We start from the raw sequence: 18,376 nt of genomic DNA on the forward strand, positions 1-18,376 counted from the left end.
GGGGCTACCTCGAGGGATATTAAAAATGTAAAAAAAACCCCAAACAACAGCACAATAGAGTATAACGTGGGCTGAGACAATGCCTGCAGAAGTGGAGCTCTGAGCACAGGGTAGCCTGCCATGTGTGAGAAGCTAGGTGCATGTATCTGGATACAGACCAATGTGCAAGTATGCCCCCTTCCTCTTTTTTATCTTTTTAAAAACAGGATGAAAGGGCTCCTGCCTATGTAGCAGCCAAGCTGAGTGCTCTTTCCTTTTCTGCTGAAGTATATACTCTTCTGTTATATTCCCACGCCTCTCACCTAGAAAAATTTACTAATAAAGCAACCCAACCTGCACATTGCACTGACATCATTCCTCTATTGGCAAATTAAGTGACAGGTCACTGGTGTTACAGAAATGCATTACGTGTTATAGAAGAATAAGGGGTGTGTGCGAATGTGGGGGGTGTGTGTGTGTTTCTGTATGGGATTTGGCTGCCCACACGTGTAGGCTATAATGATTATACCATACACTCATGGCATGAAGCAAAACTCAAAGTGATTTATATTTAACACTCACTGTCTGGCCGTAAATCAACACAAACATATGAATCTTTGCACCTTGGAACACTTTACAAGAAAACATTTTCTATATAATCTCACTGGATAAATATGGACTGAGTGTGCATGATTAATGGTGTCAATATATATTTTAGTTTAGTTTACAATTACTCATTATTGCATCAACTTATCGTCCTCAGTCACAGACAAAAAAATTATTCCATAGCAGGTGCTTGTTAGGGTTATTTCTTTCCTCGCTTGGCTCAGGATACGCTGAGTTAGCTGGACAGGGTATCCACTTGACCACTGTCTGACTTTTGCTGCCAACTGATCTTTCTGGTTTTGATTTCACTGTGTATGATACAATCACATTCTTCAAATGCACTAAAAGATGTCTCCTGTATTAACCACGAAGTGCGAAGGTGATAGATAAAAGCAAAAGGGAAAAGTAAAAAAAATTCCAGATAGCAGTGTTGGCTTTATCTTCTTCAACTGTAAAATTGCAGAAAGAAACACAGCGGGCATATTCTATCAAAAATGTATTTCCCTGGGGTGGGGGTGGGTCATAATAAAATTAAATAAAAATTACATGTGTAGACCAGATAACTCTACAAGTTGAACTTTGATACATTTGTTTTTCAAGAGATAACGTTTGAAATGTCAAGCCAGTGTGAAGTATGACTGCTATTGCCACTATTTAAAATTGATTTGTGATGGGGGTGCGGGAGGATTGCATTGGGAGTTTGGGACTAGCAGATGCAAACTATTATATAGAGAATGGATAAACAACAAGATCCTGTTGTTTAACACTGGGAACTACATTCAGTATCTTGTAATAAGCCATAATGGAAAAGAAAAAAATTGATTTGTACAAGGTGATGTCATTGGAATGATCATTGCTAAGACACTGTATACCACACCCTTTTTCCCAAAATGAATTTAATTACTATTTCATCTGGATCAAAACCATTCATTGAAACAAAAAACAATTAGATGGGCTATTGAAAATATAATCAAATGTTAGTTCGAATACTTACTGTTTGATCTGTCAGAGGAGGGAGGACAATTTGTTTTTCTATTTTGTTGAGAACTAGCTTCCACAGTTCTTTCAATATTCGCTTCAGGACTGTTTTCTCACAGATTTTTGCTGAGAGACTTAATCTGAAATGAAATAAAACACACAATCACTTCTAAGTCTCTTATTGAGGTATCATTTGAGTGATCAGAAATTCACATTTTCAGCACTGATATTCAAATACCTGAATAGGTCTTTATAATTTTCAGATGCTAAATTTCATTTCATTTACGGAAAAAAAATACATAATATCAAAAATCTGTTTCATCATATTATACATCATTAGGTAATTCACTGTTTGGTAGAAAATGAATTCAGAGGATTTCCTTTCTTAAATTGCATCCTAAACTGACATCAAGGCTCCCAAAGTACACAATTTTTACCTGCATTCCAGACTTGTATTTACTACATGCTCCATGTTCATGGTACAGGCCAAACACCAAAGAAGCACATTTTCATCACTATCTGGCACTGGACCAACATAACAACATGGCAAACATGCATATGATTTCACTCAAGAGCAAAACTTTACCAACTTTATTTTCCAGGTTTATTGAGATACGATTGATATATAACATTGTGTACGTTTAGGGTGCACAAGATAATGATTTGATATATGTACATACTATGAAACAATCACCACCATAAATTTAGTTAACATTCATCACCTCACATAGTTATTTTGTTTTGGCTTGTGATAAAAAGTTTTACTCATAGCAATTTTCAAATATATAATTTAGTATAGTTTCCTATAGTTACTAGTTACTATACTACATATATCTCAGGACTTATTTATCTTATAACTGGAAGTTTGTACCCTTTGACTCCCTTTACCTATTTCCAGCCAGCACAAATTTGTTCTCTGAGTTCAGATTTTCTAGATTCCCAATTTACCAACTTTAATAGGTTTAAGGTATTTCTTACAAATTCTTCTCATGGTGAGATAGTGATGGTAACATCATCTAGCATTTATATAACACTTTAATTTAGAAACCTCTTCTGCAGATTTCTCATTTATTATATGAGTATCTAGTATATCCATTTTAGAAATCAAAACCCAGCTCAGAGACATTGGGGAACTTGTTTAAGGAAGTGAGGCTAGTAAGTGAGGGCCGAGAGCCAGTACATTGTCCAATGCCCCATGCTACCCTTGGTAAATGTACTTGTGTGTGAAGGCCCAGCAATACATGAAGGCACAGTGCTGCATAAAGATTTACGGAATGTACCATAATATGATGCTGAACTCTTCGAGACTCCTTTAATAAGAGTTAATCAAACCTGTTGCACAGAGGGCCAAAGGTGGGGGTCATATATTTGAAGGTAGCCTCATGGACTTTCTATAGTGCTACTAAGTACTCTGTACTTTTGGACTCAGAATTTATAAACTGGGTTCTGATAGAACATAGGGTGGAAACCAGATGATGTGTCATGGAAGAACAGCAGAACCTACCCTCAGAGAAATTCCTAGGATGATTTAAGACACAACAAACCTGCCCATTTTACAGCAGATGTGTCATTTCCATTTCCAAAAGGTCTGAGTTTAAAAATTGATCTTGTTTTTATGGTCAGCTGATGTACTTGGCATGCTAACTAACCCTGTTTAAACTGGAGCTGAACCAATAGGAATAAAATTGTTGACATGTTTGCGGCTCTGCATGGGATTTCTGCTGGCTGGAAATGGCCCTTATAGCTTGTTTTATAGAGTGGTGAGGTCTTGATGGAGAAAATGGAACATAAAGAAGAGGCTGCACAAAGAGAGTCTATACATTTATAATATAACAATTTTTAAAGGGATTGTCTCAAAACCACCTTGAAGACTTACTTTGGCCCTTAATCGTTCATTTTAAATAACAAAAAATAGAGGGGAAATCTAGCAACTGCTTCCTTAATTTAGTCAGAGTTAACCAACTTGATAATGCAAGCTGAACACATAAATTTTGGAACCTGAGCTATCTATTTTGGCTGACCACAGAACCAATTAACCAGACCATTTTCAAATGCCATGTAGACTAGCTGCTAATATGATTTCCTGTCACACAGTTGATCATATTCTCATGAAAACATATCCAGCTGCTTTTCCTACCCCCTGGAACGCCCATCCCCTATGTCCATACATCTAAACCCTAACTGCCTTTAAAGAAGACCCAACCCAAGTGGAATTTCTACTGACCATCTGAACAGGAGATTATTACTTTACACCTTATTGCATTTATTCTACTTTTCTTATTTTTTCTTTCTAAACTCTTAGCTCCTTGAGAACAGAATTAATACCTAACTTTTTAAAAAAAGTCCTCTAACAAGTGGCTTTATGGCTGTACATTCTGTATTAGCCCAGAAAATTTCCACAACTCTCCATGCCTCGTATAATATCTCTTTCCAAAATTTTAAAATCTTTTACAATATTTTAAAGCTCATTGATGTTTTTCTATTTTTCTATACTGTTTCTTTCTACTAAGAATTAGAGGAAATTACATATATGATGATATGATAAAGTATAATTAGAAAGAGAAAATAAGACTGAGGAAAATAAGAATCTAAATATCCTGAAAAGAAGAGCCAACCCACTTTATGTATTAGCTCTGTTTTATAGATGATGAAATGGATTCAAGGTCCCTCAACTAGTAGATAACTGTATTAGGATAACTTCAAACTTTTTGTATGTTCCACAACTTTGCTTATAGCATATGCAAGAATAAATAGTTTTGTCAATGATCAATGATGTATCTCCAAACTGCTGCCTGGAATTCCAAATAGGAGTTCCAGTAGGAGTTTTAAGAAGATCAGGATTGCTTTGTTCTGCCCTCTGCTCACCATCACATTCACAACTAAATGGTAGTTTCTGTGATTCAATTAAGTCTTGTCCATAGAAAAGAGCCATATAAGATGACACAAGTTTCAAGGGGTTATATAGGAAATGAGGTGATAAAAGTGTCTATTAGGAAACTAAAGATATGAAGACGCCTTTCTCTCTTTCTTCCTCTTCTCTCTCTTTTCTTCCTCCCTTCTACTTTTTTCTTCTACGCCACTTGACTACCTGCTTCCTGCTAAGCTACCTAATTACCTATTCACCTATCTTCTAGATATTTCCCCATAGCAGACAGAAAATAAGACTTAATTTTTCTACCAAATACTAAACCTAAAGTGATAAGAACATTAGTCTTACTTACGCAGTAAGGTTATAAGCAAAGGGAAATGGAATTAAGGTAGAAGTCATAAATATATAGAAGAGGTTCTCCTTACTAATTCCTTCTTTGTTATCCTTATCTTTAAGGAAAGGTACTGTATCCCTCTTATTTATCTTGGTCTCTTTGGCGTTAATTAATTTTCCACAACAATATTAAATGAGGTAATATATGTAAACTAGTAGGTATAATACTGGTCCCATGTAGGCATTCAAAGTTATTTTTTGCTTTTCTACCTTCAGTTCTGGTTTTAAGTATCACCATTTAAGAAATCATACCTCTTGCTGCTTAGATCAATGGTTGCCAATTGTGAACACACTTTAAAATGGAGGTGCCTGGACCCTACTCCAAACTTACAAAATTAGAACTTCGAAGAGGAGGGATGGAACAGAAGCAAAATAAACCAACCTTTTTGGTTCAGAACACTGTCTTAGTTGGTCATAAAGACCTTCATTCCCACCCACTCCCACCACTACTGGACTGGAATCTCCATGGAGTCAAGGACCTTGACTCTCCATCATCACTGTCCAGTGCCTAGATTAGAGTTTGAAACAGGTGGACACTCAGTAAATAGTTATAGAAGGTGGGGTGAGGCAGCAATCTACTTGCCTCTGAGCTGAATTAACTGTAGTCACATTTGTGCTATTCTCTTCTTCAGGAGGTTTCTGACATGAAATCAGATATTCTGGAGTCAACTCAGTCTTTCTCCATGTCCAAGAAGTTGCAGAACAGTATGTTATCTGAGAAGCATGAAATCCTAAATCTCTCTATGCCTCAGAGCAGCAACCTCCTTAGTTATCCATACTTATTTCCTCTCCATTTTTCCTTTTCTGTACATAGTCATTCCATCTAGTAATGAATTAAGAGTTTTTCTTTTTTAGTGAATTGATCTATTTCTGTAGAAGCCCTTTTAAAGCTGTCCTACATAGAGGAAGATATGTTTTTTTCTCTCAAATCCATATCAGCCAAATTGAGGGCAGCAAATAAAGAGGAAACTGGGTAGAACACTTACATTTTGTCCAAGAAGTCCATGAGAGGTCTTAATACAACCTCTGCATCCATGGCTGTACTGTTCTTATTAGATGCGGTATTTCCAGTTGCTCTCATTTGATTTAGTTCAAAACTCATCTGTTTTATGCACTCTTCAATGATAAGCTGGAAACTGAAAATAAAGAATATAAATTCTGGAATAAGAACAAACATTTACGCCTTCCTTTGCCTGTGTCTGTTAAATTCACCCCAGGGAGTTTGATCTGTTTGCAATGGTGTGATAGCCCTTGTTCATTAGTTTTCAAACTTACTGTTTAGCTGCAAAAAATTTTGTTGCAATGAAAGCTTACTTAGAACGCTTATATGTAAAGTAGGTAAGACTGATGCTTTTCAGGTCGAATTAACTTGAGTGGGAGATCATTCGGCTCCCATCACTCACAGTAATAGCTGAGATGTCCCTCTGAGCATCTTTTGGAAAAATGACTGTGAGTGACTCTTGCATCTGGGTACACCTTCTTCACTTAGCCTCTGGGACTCCACACCCTCTTTAGCTTTCCTCCAACCTCACTAGCTGCTCCTTCTCCATTGTCTGACCTCTAACTATTGTAGTAAGGTTGCCAGACTTAGCATATTAAAACACAGAATGCCTAGGTAATTTTAATTTCAGATAGTGAATAATTTTTGTGTAAGTATGCCCCATATGATACTTGGGACATATTTATACTAAAGATTGTCCATTTTTATATGATGTTCAAATTTAATTGGGCATATGCTGTAGTTTATCTGGCAACCCTACATTGGCAATCCCACCTCTAGGCTCAATCCTTGGACCACACCATTTCTCCATCAAAAATCACTTCCGTGGGGCTCCCCTCGTGGCACAGTGGTTAAGAATCCGCCCACCAATGCAGGGGACACGGGTTCGAGCCCTGGTCCGGGAAAATCCCACACGCTGTGGAGCAACTAAGCCCGTGCGCCACAACTACTGAACCTACGCTCTAGAGCCTGCAAGCCACAACTACTGAGTCTGTGTGCCACACCTACAGAAGCCCACAGGCCTAGAGCCTGTGCTCCGCAACATGAGAAGCCACCACAATGAGAAGCCTGCACACCGCAATGAAGAGTAGCCCCCTCTCGCTGAAACTAGAGAAAGCCCGTGTGCAGCAACGAAGACCCATGCAGCCAAACATACATAAATAATAAAATAAAATAATTTTAAAAAATCACTTCCTTGGCAATCATATCTAGTCTCATGATTTTCTTACCGTCTGTATACTGGTGATTGCCAAATATACATCTATAGATATGACTTCTACTCTAAAATACAAACCATTTTTAAACCGCCTATGTAGCCTTTTTACTTAGAAGTCTAATGAATTCTTCTCATCCAATCTAATGAAATTTTCAACCTCTAATCTGTCAGCAAATCTTTATAAAGTATATTAAATCTGAGGATCTATTATTACTTCCACAAAGCTACTGCAGACCAAGCCACCATCATCTTTCACCTGAACTTGTGTAATAATTTCCTACATTATCTCTCTGTTCAACCCTCTACAGGTATCTTTTAAAATAGAAACCAGATCATGTTCCTCTCTTGCTAAAAACCTTCAATGGCTTTCAGATCCACTGGGGGGAAAAAAAAAAAAGCCTAGAATGTATTTCATGGAGTTAATTAAATCCAACATATTCTGGCCCTGGAAACTTCCCTGATGTCATTTCTTGCCACTATTCCCTCTGCTTCATTGCAGTCCCACCACGGTAGTCTCCCTGGTGTCCTTAGAATTCTCTGAGTACACTCTTATCTCATGGCCACTGTTATGTTCCCTCCTCCATGCAATTTCTCATGGGTCTGTTAGTCCCTCACTTATTACAGGCATAAGCCAAATGTCACCTCCTCAGAAACGTCTTTCATAAATACTCCACCTGAAACGAAATTCCTATCATTCTCCATTTCCTTACAGTTCTTTATTGCATTCTCCATTATTTGACACATTACATAGTTTTTATGTATTTGTTTGTCGTCTATTGCTCCAAATAGAATATAAGCTCCATGAGGGCAGGACTGTTTTTTTCAGTGTTATATACCACACCATGAGTTCCTCAAGAAATATTGGCTGAATGTATCAATGGACCATCCTCCTTCCACCCACCCCTATTAAACGTGTTGAACAGATAAATGACCTGTTTAACAACACCCCATGACCTCCCCCACTTAAACCCTATGCTCTACATGCCTATAATGCCCCACCAACCCCCCAAAACAAGACAGGAATATATAAATACATAGAATTTAATTAATCTATCTGACAGCGTGAACATTTCAGTGCTCAAAGTAAGACAGACCTAGAAAATAAACCCTAATCGTACCAATGACTTACTTAGACATATACCACTTATACAGACAGACATCTCCCTAGATCTATCAGCCATTTCATTAAAATTTTAATACTAAATCTAACATAAATTATACAGGATAACTATATACATGTTACATCATTATATAAACACAACTTGTTAATGTAGCTTAAATTCTAAAGCAAGGCACTGAAAATGCCTAGATGAGTTTACTAACTCCATAGGTTTGTTCCCAGCCTTTCTATTAGTTTTTAATAAAATTACACATGCAAGCATCCGCACCCCAGTGAGAATGCTGTCTAAATCATTACTGTTAAATGGAGCAGGTATCAAGCACACTAATGGTAGTAGCTCATAACACCTTAACCACACCCCTATGGGAAAGAGCAGTGATAAAAATTCAGCCTTAAATGAAAGTTCGACTAAGTTACATTATCTAGGGTTGGTAAACTTCGTGCCAGCCATCTTGCTCATATGATTAACCCAAATAAATAGAAAACCGGCGTAAAGCCTGTTAAAGAGTAATAAAAAATAAAGTTAAATTCTAACTAAACCCTAAAAAGCCATAGCTAAAATAAACTATGAAAGTGACCTTAGTATTTCCTGATTACACGACAGCTAAGACCCAAACTGGAATTAGATACCTCGCTATGCTTAGCCTTAAACCCTAATTATAATAAACTTATTCACCAGAGTACTACTGGCAGCAGCTTAAAACTCAAAGGACTTGGCAATGTTTCACACCCCTCTAGAGGAGCCTGTTCTATAATCAGTAAACCCCGATAAACCTCACCAAGCTCTGCTAATTCAGTCTATATACCGCCATCTTCAGCAAACCCTAAAAAGGGATAAAAGTAAGCATAAATACTATACATAAAAAGTTAGGTCAAGGTGTAACCTATGGGATAGGAAGAAATGGGCTGCATTTTCTGTTTCGAGAATGTACTTCTCACACATGAAAGTTTTTATGAAAACTAAAAACCAAAGGAGGAGTTAGTAGTAAATTAAGAATAGAGTGCTTAGTTGAACAAGGCCATGAAGGACGCACACATCACCCATCACCATCCTCAAGTATTATAACAACTTCCTATAACCTATTAACAAACACCAAGTTTATGAGAGGAGACAAGTTGTCAGGGTAAGCATACTGGAAAGTGTGCTTGGATCAATCAAAGCATAGCTTAAATAAAAGCACCTCGTTTACACCTAGGGGATTTCCTAATCTATGAATACTTTGAACAACTCTAGCCGAAACCTCCACAAATTTTACTAACACAAGCAAATTAAATCAATCGTTCACTCAGCATTTAAAGTACAGGAGATAGAAATTTAAAACAACCTTTGGCGCTATAGAGAAAGCACCATAAGGGAATGATGAAAGAAGCATTACAAGTAATAAAAAGCAAAGTTTACCCCTTTTACGTTTTGCATAATGATTTAACTAGTAAACATTTAACAAAGAGAACTTAGCTAAATACCCCGAAACCAGATGAGCTACTTATGAACAGTTTGTAGAACAAACTCATCTATGTAGCAAAATAGTGAGAAGGTTTATAAGCAGAGGTGACAAGCCTAATGAGCCTGGTGACAGCTGGTTGTCCAAGAAAAAAATCTTAGTTTAACTTTAAAATTACAAAAAAATTAGAAATTTTAATGTATTTTTAAATGTTAATCTAAAAAGGTATAGCTTTTTAGAAATGGATACAACCTTATCTAGAGAGTAAATAAACAACACCATAGTTGGCTTAAAAACTCCACCAATTAGGAAAGCATTCAAGCTCAACAATAACTTTATCTTAATATCAACAATAAGCAAATCAACCCCTAGTTTTACACTGGACTGATCTATCAACCAATAGAAGCAATAATGTTAATATGAGTAATAAATATTTCTCTTTGCGTAAGCTTACATCAGTAACTGATATTATACTGATAGTTAATAGCAAATAAACACAATCCAACATTAAATTATTAAGTACACTGTTAACCCAACACAGGCAAGCACCCAAGGAAAGATTAGAAAAAAGATTAAGACTGTGAAGAGTAAGTCTTAGAATTACTGTTTTCATTCTTCACATCCTCTACACCAGGTTTGGTGGTTCCTACCGAGGGAGCAGCAAATAGTAAGAGATTTAAATAGTGGAGACCTTCAGCATATCCACCATTCCTCTATGTTGTCTGTTACTTTCATATCTCCAACAATAGGAGTAATTATAATATACATTCAGGCAGGCAAGAAAAAAGCCAGTTAGGATAATGGGGGTAAATAAAAATTTGGGAAATGATCACATCATGGGAATGGTGATGAGAAGGAGGGAGTTGATTTTAGTATTGAAATCAAGTCAGTCCCATTCCTCTTTCTCCACACACAATGATTACACAGTTCATGTTATTTAAGAAGGATCCAAATGCAACAATTCCTCACATTTTATAAAGAAGTTTAGGAAGTTTCACTATATAATGCTGTCATTATTCATTAAATAGAAATAATATAGATATTTATTAATGTATGTATGCATTCTACAAATGTTTAATTAATACTGTGTGCCAGTCTCAGTTACTAGGATACATCAATGAACAAAACAGATAAAAGTCCTTATTCTTTTTTTTTTTTTTGCGGTACAGGGGCCTCTCACTGTTGTGGCCTCTCCCGTTGCGGAGCACAGGCTCCAGACGCGCAGGCTCAGCGGCCATGGCTCACGGCCCGGCCGCTCCGCAGCATGTGGGATCTTCCCAGACCGGGGCATGAACCCGTGTCCCCTGCATCGGTAGGCGGACTCTCAACCACTGCGCCACCAGGGAAACCCATAATTCCTTATTCTTATGGCACATATTTGACCCTTTATTTTTGAATTTACATTATAAAAATATTATAGTCTGTTAAATATTTCATTTTTCTAGTTTTTGGTTTTGCTACCTAATATGGGAAATCTTTGATGTATTTTATTTTATTATTTATTTATTTATTTATTTATTTATTTATTTATTTATTAACATCTTTATTGGAGTATAATTGCTTTACAATGGTGTGTTAGTTTCTGCTTTATAACAAAGTGAATCAGTTATACATATACATATGTTCCCATATCTCTTCCCTCTTGCGTCTCCCTCCCTCCCACCCTCCCTATCCCACCCCTCCAGGCGGTCACAAAGCACCGAGCTGATCTCCCTGTGCTATGCGGCTGCTTCCTACTAGCTTTCTATTTTACGTTTGGTAGTGTATATATGTCCATGCCACTCTCTCACTTTGTCACAGCTTACCCTTCCCCCTCCCTATATCCTCAAGTCTGATATATTTTAAATTATCACAACTTGGGTGTTTTTCTCGCTCCTGATACAGCAGGTTTATAAATATTGGTCCGTATTTCTGAGCATGTAGTCAAGGCCTGATTCTACTTCCACCATTGTGTTGTGGCTGTTTCTATCTTTGGCCCCTGACTTCTCTGTGACTTTCTTTACTAGTGATACCACCATTTTTGTCCCTCTGCATTTGGCTCTTTGATCCTTGGATCTCAGTTTGCCTCTGTGGATGTGGTTCATTTCTTGGCTCTCTGTGTATTTATCTCATTCAATGGAATATGCTGTTTCAGGTTTAGGTTCAAAGGAAGCTGAATGCCTAACCACTTGGCTTTTTTCTGGCTGGACCTGCCTTTGGACTTTTGTCAGGTAGTGGTTGGGGGTAAGGGTGGCATTGGGGGTAGTGAAGAACACCCAGGCTTCAGATGTGAGAAGGGGGTGATGGTGGTGGGTGTCTTTAGTGAAGGGTAGTGGTGGTAGATACTTGGGGCAAGAGAAAGGAAAGGTAAATAATGTTGGAAAACTTGACCTAGTTGATTTACTACTGGGCATCAGTTTACTGGGCTGGAGGATAGACTGAGCAGAAGGTATGATACTCATGATCCAAAAATGTACAAACAGGTTGTTACAACAGACCCATATGGTAAACACCCACCAGAAGCCAGCTCTGTGTGGGGAGATGAGGCATATGGAGGAAGGATTACCAGAGAATAAAAGAGAATGACCTTCTACCTTAGCATGAATCCAGGGTGAGTCAACACCTGCATTTGACCCGAAAATCTTTTGTCTCTATCAATTTTTGGTAAATTCACCTAAAGAGTCTTTTTTTCTATCCATTTTATAGTTGAAAAGTTTTTATTAATCAGCAGTACCAGGTAATAATGACAGAGTCTGTGAGCACTCAAGATGCCAAACACACAGAAGAAATCCTATGAAATATTCCTAAATTTTTAATCTACTTAATCCAGCCAGCCACTGGCATCAAAGATATCATTAAAAGAAATGTAATAAATCAAAAAAACCAAGCTGCAAAATGCGTGTAAGCAGAAACCTAAGTGGCACAGGTTTTGAAAACGTTAAGAACATCCTTAAGATATCATTGAAGTCCTGTTGCTGAGTCTCAGTTCCCAGGTGGGTGCCCTTTGCATGTTATCAGGAACCTGGGGACCCGGGCTTCAGATGTTTGCTTTGCCTCTGTCCTGGCTTTCCTGAAAAATCACCCTACCAGCTACATAGGGTAGAATAATTTAATTGCGGGTTTTAATAACAGTAGATGAAATGGATTTGGGGCAATTAATTATGCACTTAACTTTAAAACTCTAGATCACTAATTTAGACTGTAAGAAGGGTGGATTCAGTTTGACTTCACAGCATAAAGTCCAGCATGAAATTATCCAGTTTGACTTCACAGCATGATCACACTGATCATTATGGACTTCCCACCTACCCTGAGTGTGTGATGCAGACCTGGTTGGCAGTATGGGAAATAAATCTATGGCAACAAAGATATAATAATTATTCTTTTTATAAGGAGAGCATGACATGTGGGCTGTTTACTTCAATAATCCTAGCTCTCTTAGAGCTATATTTAAAAAACAATGAAGAAATACAAACAGGGTAACGAGGAGTTTCAATATCTAGGTTAAAATAGCTGACTTCATATGACTAAAGTACTTCAAGTGCCCTCCTAAAGGCATCTCTCCTTATTTCATAACTGAAGCTTGCTAAGTTTTTCCAATCATAATATATATTTCAGCCTTTGTAACCTGAATATTCCCCAATCTTAAACAAAACAGAATAAAAAGTACTTGTTCAGGGGATGATTTGGATACATTACAGAAAATAATTTGAATATCCTTTTTTTATTTAATTATAGTTTCTATTCTGTTTAATCATCTTATTTCCCGTAAGGTTCTGAACACCTCTAGCTATTCCTGACCCCTTTTATCTCCCTTAACTTTGCTAAATAATCTCTGTTTTTGCCTTTGTAGCTGAAGGCAACAGTCCTTCTGCTAATCACATATCAACTTACAACTAGAAGAGAGGTAAGCGTCTAAGTGTCACCCCAAGTCAGAGCCAACGAGCCCCCAAATCTCTGGGACAATGTCTGCCTCTCCAACTCCTTGTAAGCAGAAACTTCAAATTACTTATTAACATTTAGGCCAAGTATGCAGGATCATCCAGGTCAGCTAACAACACAAAGCAGAAGGCAGAGCTACGACCCTAAAAGCTCAATACATCAAGACTGCATCTGGCCCAGCACTTAAACTTTGAGAGGGGGTTCCATGAAAATAATGAACACACCTCTGATACTGAAGAGAAGTCCAAGCATAGGATTTTTCTTTACTTTGCCTCATTTCTACATTTGAGAAAAAATATAATACTTTCAGTGTCTTTTTTGTTTTAGTCTTTCGGATTTAAGAGTGGCAAAACTAATCAATGAATGTGTGTTAAGCACGTATCTTTCCAAAACACACTAGTAAGTGATGACTGAGATTCAAAGAGATAACTAGCCCTCTCCATAAGAGTAAATTTCAGTCTTATTTGAGAACTGAAGACATAGCTTCAAATAATAAGTCAACATTTATTGAACTAATATTTAAAGCAAATTCTGTATGAAATTAATGAACCTCATCAAAAATGTGTTTGATTTACCATTGCATTAAAAACAAAAACAAAACAAAACAAAAACCCCCACATAGGAATAAACCTACATAAGGAGGCAAAAGACCTGTACTACAAAAACTATAAGATGCTGAAAGAAATCAAAGACCACACAAACAGGTGGAAAGATACTGTGTTCTTGGATTGGAAGGATCAATACTGTTAAAATGACCATACTATCCAAGGCAATCTTCAGATTCAATGCAAACCCTATCAAATTATCAATGGCATTTTTCACACAACTGAAACAAAAATTTTTTAAATTTTTATGGAAAAATAGCCAAAGCAATCTTGAGAAAGAGCAGAGCTGGAGGAATCATGCTCCCTGACTTCAGACTATGCTACAGACTATACTACAAAGCTACAGTAATCAATACAGTATGGTACTGGCATGAAAACAGACACATAAATCAATGGAAAAGGACAGAAAGCCCAGAAATAAACCCATGCACTTATGGTCAATTAGTTTATGACAAAGGAGGCAAGAGTACACAATGGAGAAAAGAGAGTCTCTTCAATAAGTGGTGCTGGGAAAACTGGACAGCTACATGTAAAAGAATGAAATTAGAACATTCTCTTAACACCATATACAAAAATAAACTCAAAGTGGATTAAAGACCTAAATATAAGACTGGATACTATAAAACTCTTAGAGGAAAACATAGGCAGAACACTCTTTGACATAAATCACAGCAATATTTTTGGATCTGTCTCCTGAAGTAAAGGAAATAAAAGCAAAAATAAACAAATGGGACCTCATTAAACTTAAAAACTTTTGCACAGCAGAGGAAACCATCAACAAAATGAAAAGACAACCTACTGAATGGGAGAAAATATTTGCAAATGATATGACCGATAAGGGATAAATTCTAATCTATTTTAACATTTGCTGATGAGATGACAGCTTTTTCCTATAGATCCAAAATGAAGTTTATCTAGGATGAACTTCTCATTCTTTAGAAACACACCATAGGCAAGAAAAGTTAATTAAAAAAAAAAAAAAAGACAAAACATAGATATGTCAGTAGTTTCCCATGAGCTAATTGCATTAACATTTCTAAAGCCTAAAACAAATCATCCTGACTTAATTCAGTTATGGGGTTAAGAGTTCAGTTCTTTCGAAGTGAAACCACACTGATGTGTATGGCATGAACACAACTCATACTTGTTATATATGTGAGGATTTTATCTCTGCCGTCCCTCCTCCCTCCATTCTTTCAACAGCCAATCGCTAAGCTCTAAACACTAGAATTGCAAATAAGAATGAGATGTTAAGAAACATACAATAAAGAGAGGGAAAGAGGAAAGTTAACCAGAACTCAGAGCATAGTGTTGTAAGTGCTACTCAACTGCAGGATACTGGGGAGCAGGAGTTCTGGGGAGCAAGCAGCAAGACATCACTATAAAATCGCAGGGTCATGGAAGATTTTCCAGAGGAGGTGATGCTTAGATTGAGTCTTGAGGTTAAACAGACTTAGACAGTCAGAGGAGAGAGACAGTGTTGAAGGCATGATTATCATTAAATGAAACCTAATACATTTGGATAGTAATTACTTAGGCCACTTACCTTTCACCGTAAGTGACACTGAGCTCATCCAGAACTCCACTGAGTTTAACCTGAAGTTCTTTTAGAATAGTACTAGCTTCAGGATCTAGCTGCAAAGAGACCATAAACAATATTACTTTGGAGTTCTGAGAGAGCATGCCTTTTATCTCTTAGAACATTTTGCTTATTACAAGGTAAACTTCAAACAATATAGCATACATATACTGTTTTCTTTCCTTTCCTTTTTTTAACCTTTGAAATCAAATGCAAAATTTAGATAATTCTAATGAAACCTGAAGAGTTCTTACATTTGAAAAAATTGATTGAAATGCATAGCATGCATACAAAAAAGAGCTAGAGAGCAAAGCCTTTGTTGGTTACAGCAGTGGGATGCAAAGTATGACAAAATATCCTACAGAACTTGATAACTTCATAACTTAGAAAACTGGTTACACATTAGTTGAACATATGTGTTGCTTGAAAATATATTTTCATTTTTAATATCCCTGTAAATAAATAGGCCCATTGAAAACTTTAAAAATGGCTAAAAATTAATTTTTGCATGTTGTGTTGTGCCTTATTTTTCCAAGTATGGAATTAAAAGTAATAAACAATTATCCTGTTGCTCCAGTGTGTTTCTCTGGAGGTGAGAGGGCTAACTTTTCTTCCTGGATGCCAACTGGTAACTCAAAGTTCAAGATTCAAAGTTTCCCATTTTATTTATTTATTTAAAATTTTTTCTTTTGGGGGGAGGGGGCAAAAGAAAAATAATTAAATCAAGAGGACATTTTATGCTTACTCTTACAATGTAAAAGCCAATTATTCTTTTTAACTGATTTCAGTGCTAAAATAATATCAATCAATATTAGAAAATAACATAATATAAATGAACACAAATAAAACATCAAACTATTAATGTGGGAGTATTTTTTTAAAATTAAAGGATGAACACAAACTTTACCAGCATTTAGAAAATTTTATCCTGTTTGTTAATTTAATTTTTGCAAACTAGTTGTCAAAATAGAATAACTTATAATAGATGTAGTGTATCTAGCTGATAGAAATTCATGTAAAGGGAAACCTAGAATATTCTCTGAAATTTAAGCCAATCTTCCTTTGAGTCTTCAGAAATTCAATTTCCTACCATTAGTACCTATAGTTCTTGCCCAAGCTGAACTATATTGTTGAAGAGAGGGGCACAGGATGAAGACAACTTTGGGGAGTAGAGAAAGTTAAAGGAGGACTTGGTATAAACAAGAGAACCTAAGAACACCAAATACATATATGACCCAAATCAGTTTAAACTCCTGGGAGGCAACCCAGGACCAAAAAGTGTCCCTAATAGAATACACTGGTCATAAATCTTATAACCCTCTAGGAACATTTTCTAATACTAAGAAACTATTAGGAAGAAGTATTATTTACACACCTCAGCATCTGGGTAGCTCTATGTTATGCTAACTTGATTAAAAACATTGGAGCAGAAACCAAAGATTGCATTTGACATCTGATACTTTACTGGTTATGTCAAACCAATCCTTAATGTCAATTTTCACTCAAATCTAGGTGATTTCAGGATTGGTTAGTTTCTGCTCCTTTATCAGAGCCAATGTGATTCTTCTGGACTAATTTTTTTCTGTCTCTGTCGTAAGAGATTACCTGCACATGCACAGGCCACCTTAACAGATGCAGACTTCTCTAGCAGTTGGAAACTTACAATATCCCTAAGTCTCATACTTTGAGAGTTCCATTCACCTATAACCAGTTGCAAGGCAGTGATTCAGAAAAACAATTAGATATTACCTGTCTTTAAACAGCCCTGACACTGATGTGCATTTAAACATAATTAGCCTAATAAACCATATCTCCCCAACCCTTAACCAAGAAAACATATGTGAACTGCCCACCCCAATCCTAGGGAACCTTGTAAGCTGAATGTTTTTTTATCACATGTTCTTGCTATTATCCTAATACCAATTTTAGACCAACTTCGCTTGGATAAAAATGTTTGGGAACAGAAAATGAGAGAAGACCTCCCATAGAATTTTCTTCATGCCCCACTCCATGCTAAACCGTGATAGGTGGTTGTTCCCCACCCACATATCTGCCACCTCCAAGGAATGGCTCTGACAGTAGGGTTTTCTTCAGGAAATTGGGTTGCTTCTTATTTAAAGTATGTATTTTGTATCCATATTAGTTTGATACGCAGATTGAGTTAGTTTGTTCGCCTGTTAAGACAATGACTTTAAAGTCATACAGAAACGGTTAGGTAGGTCAGTTGGACGAAATTATGCTCTTTTCTTATGAATCATTTTAGTCTACCTTAGGTATTTTGTGAATGGAAATTTTCTATCAAATAATTGGTTATTACTTGAAAATCTGAAACTGTCAAAATACAGCAATTTAAATATTGGATGACAGTTTTCATTTCCTGAGAGAAGCATGAGTTTCTAAGCAGGTACAGACAGAATGCCTTGTCATATAAACAGGAAAAAAAAAAAAAAAACACCAGAAAAGCTCTTGTTTCAGTTAGGTATTTGACATTTATCTGATCCAAATTATAGGATTAAACCATTAAAATAGGAAGAGTAATTTTGAGGCCAATATGCAAATTGCAGGCCTTTTGTAATAAAGGGCATAAATAGCATACCCATCTAATTATAAAACAATCTATTTGGCCAGCAAATTTACCAATTCTTGAGTTCTTCTGCATTTCTTTATG

At 36.5% G+C, this 18,376-nt stretch overlaps 1 protein-coding gene across 1 annotated transcript in view; it reads right to left on the reverse strand.

The window, feature by feature from the left end:
* UNC13C (unc-13 homolog C) overlaps nucleotides 1–18,376 on the reverse strand; it is a 574,105-nt gene that overhangs the window by 64,442 nt on the left and 491,287 nt on the right. Inside the window, exons 24-26 of the mRNA XM_060005943.1 lie at nucleotides 15,676–15,764; nucleotides 5,812–5,961; nucleotides 1,580–1,703 (exon numbers count right to left, since the gene is read on the reverse strand). Coding sequence (XP_059861926.1) covers nucleotides 1,580–1,703; nucleotides 5,812–5,961; nucleotides 15,676–15,764 — 363 coding nt within the window. The remainder of the gene's footprint in view (nucleotides 1–1,579; nucleotides 1,704–5,811; nucleotides 5,962–15,675; nucleotides 15,765–18,376) is intronic.

This window comes from Delphinus delphis, chromosome 2 (genome assembly GCF_949987515.2).
Source record: "Delphinus delphis chromosome 2, mDelDel1.2, whole genome shotgun sequence".
In the NCBI taxonomy this organism is placed as follows: domain Eukaryota; kingdom Metazoa; phylum Chordata; class Mammalia; order Artiodactyla; family Delphinidae; genus Delphinus; species Delphinus delphis.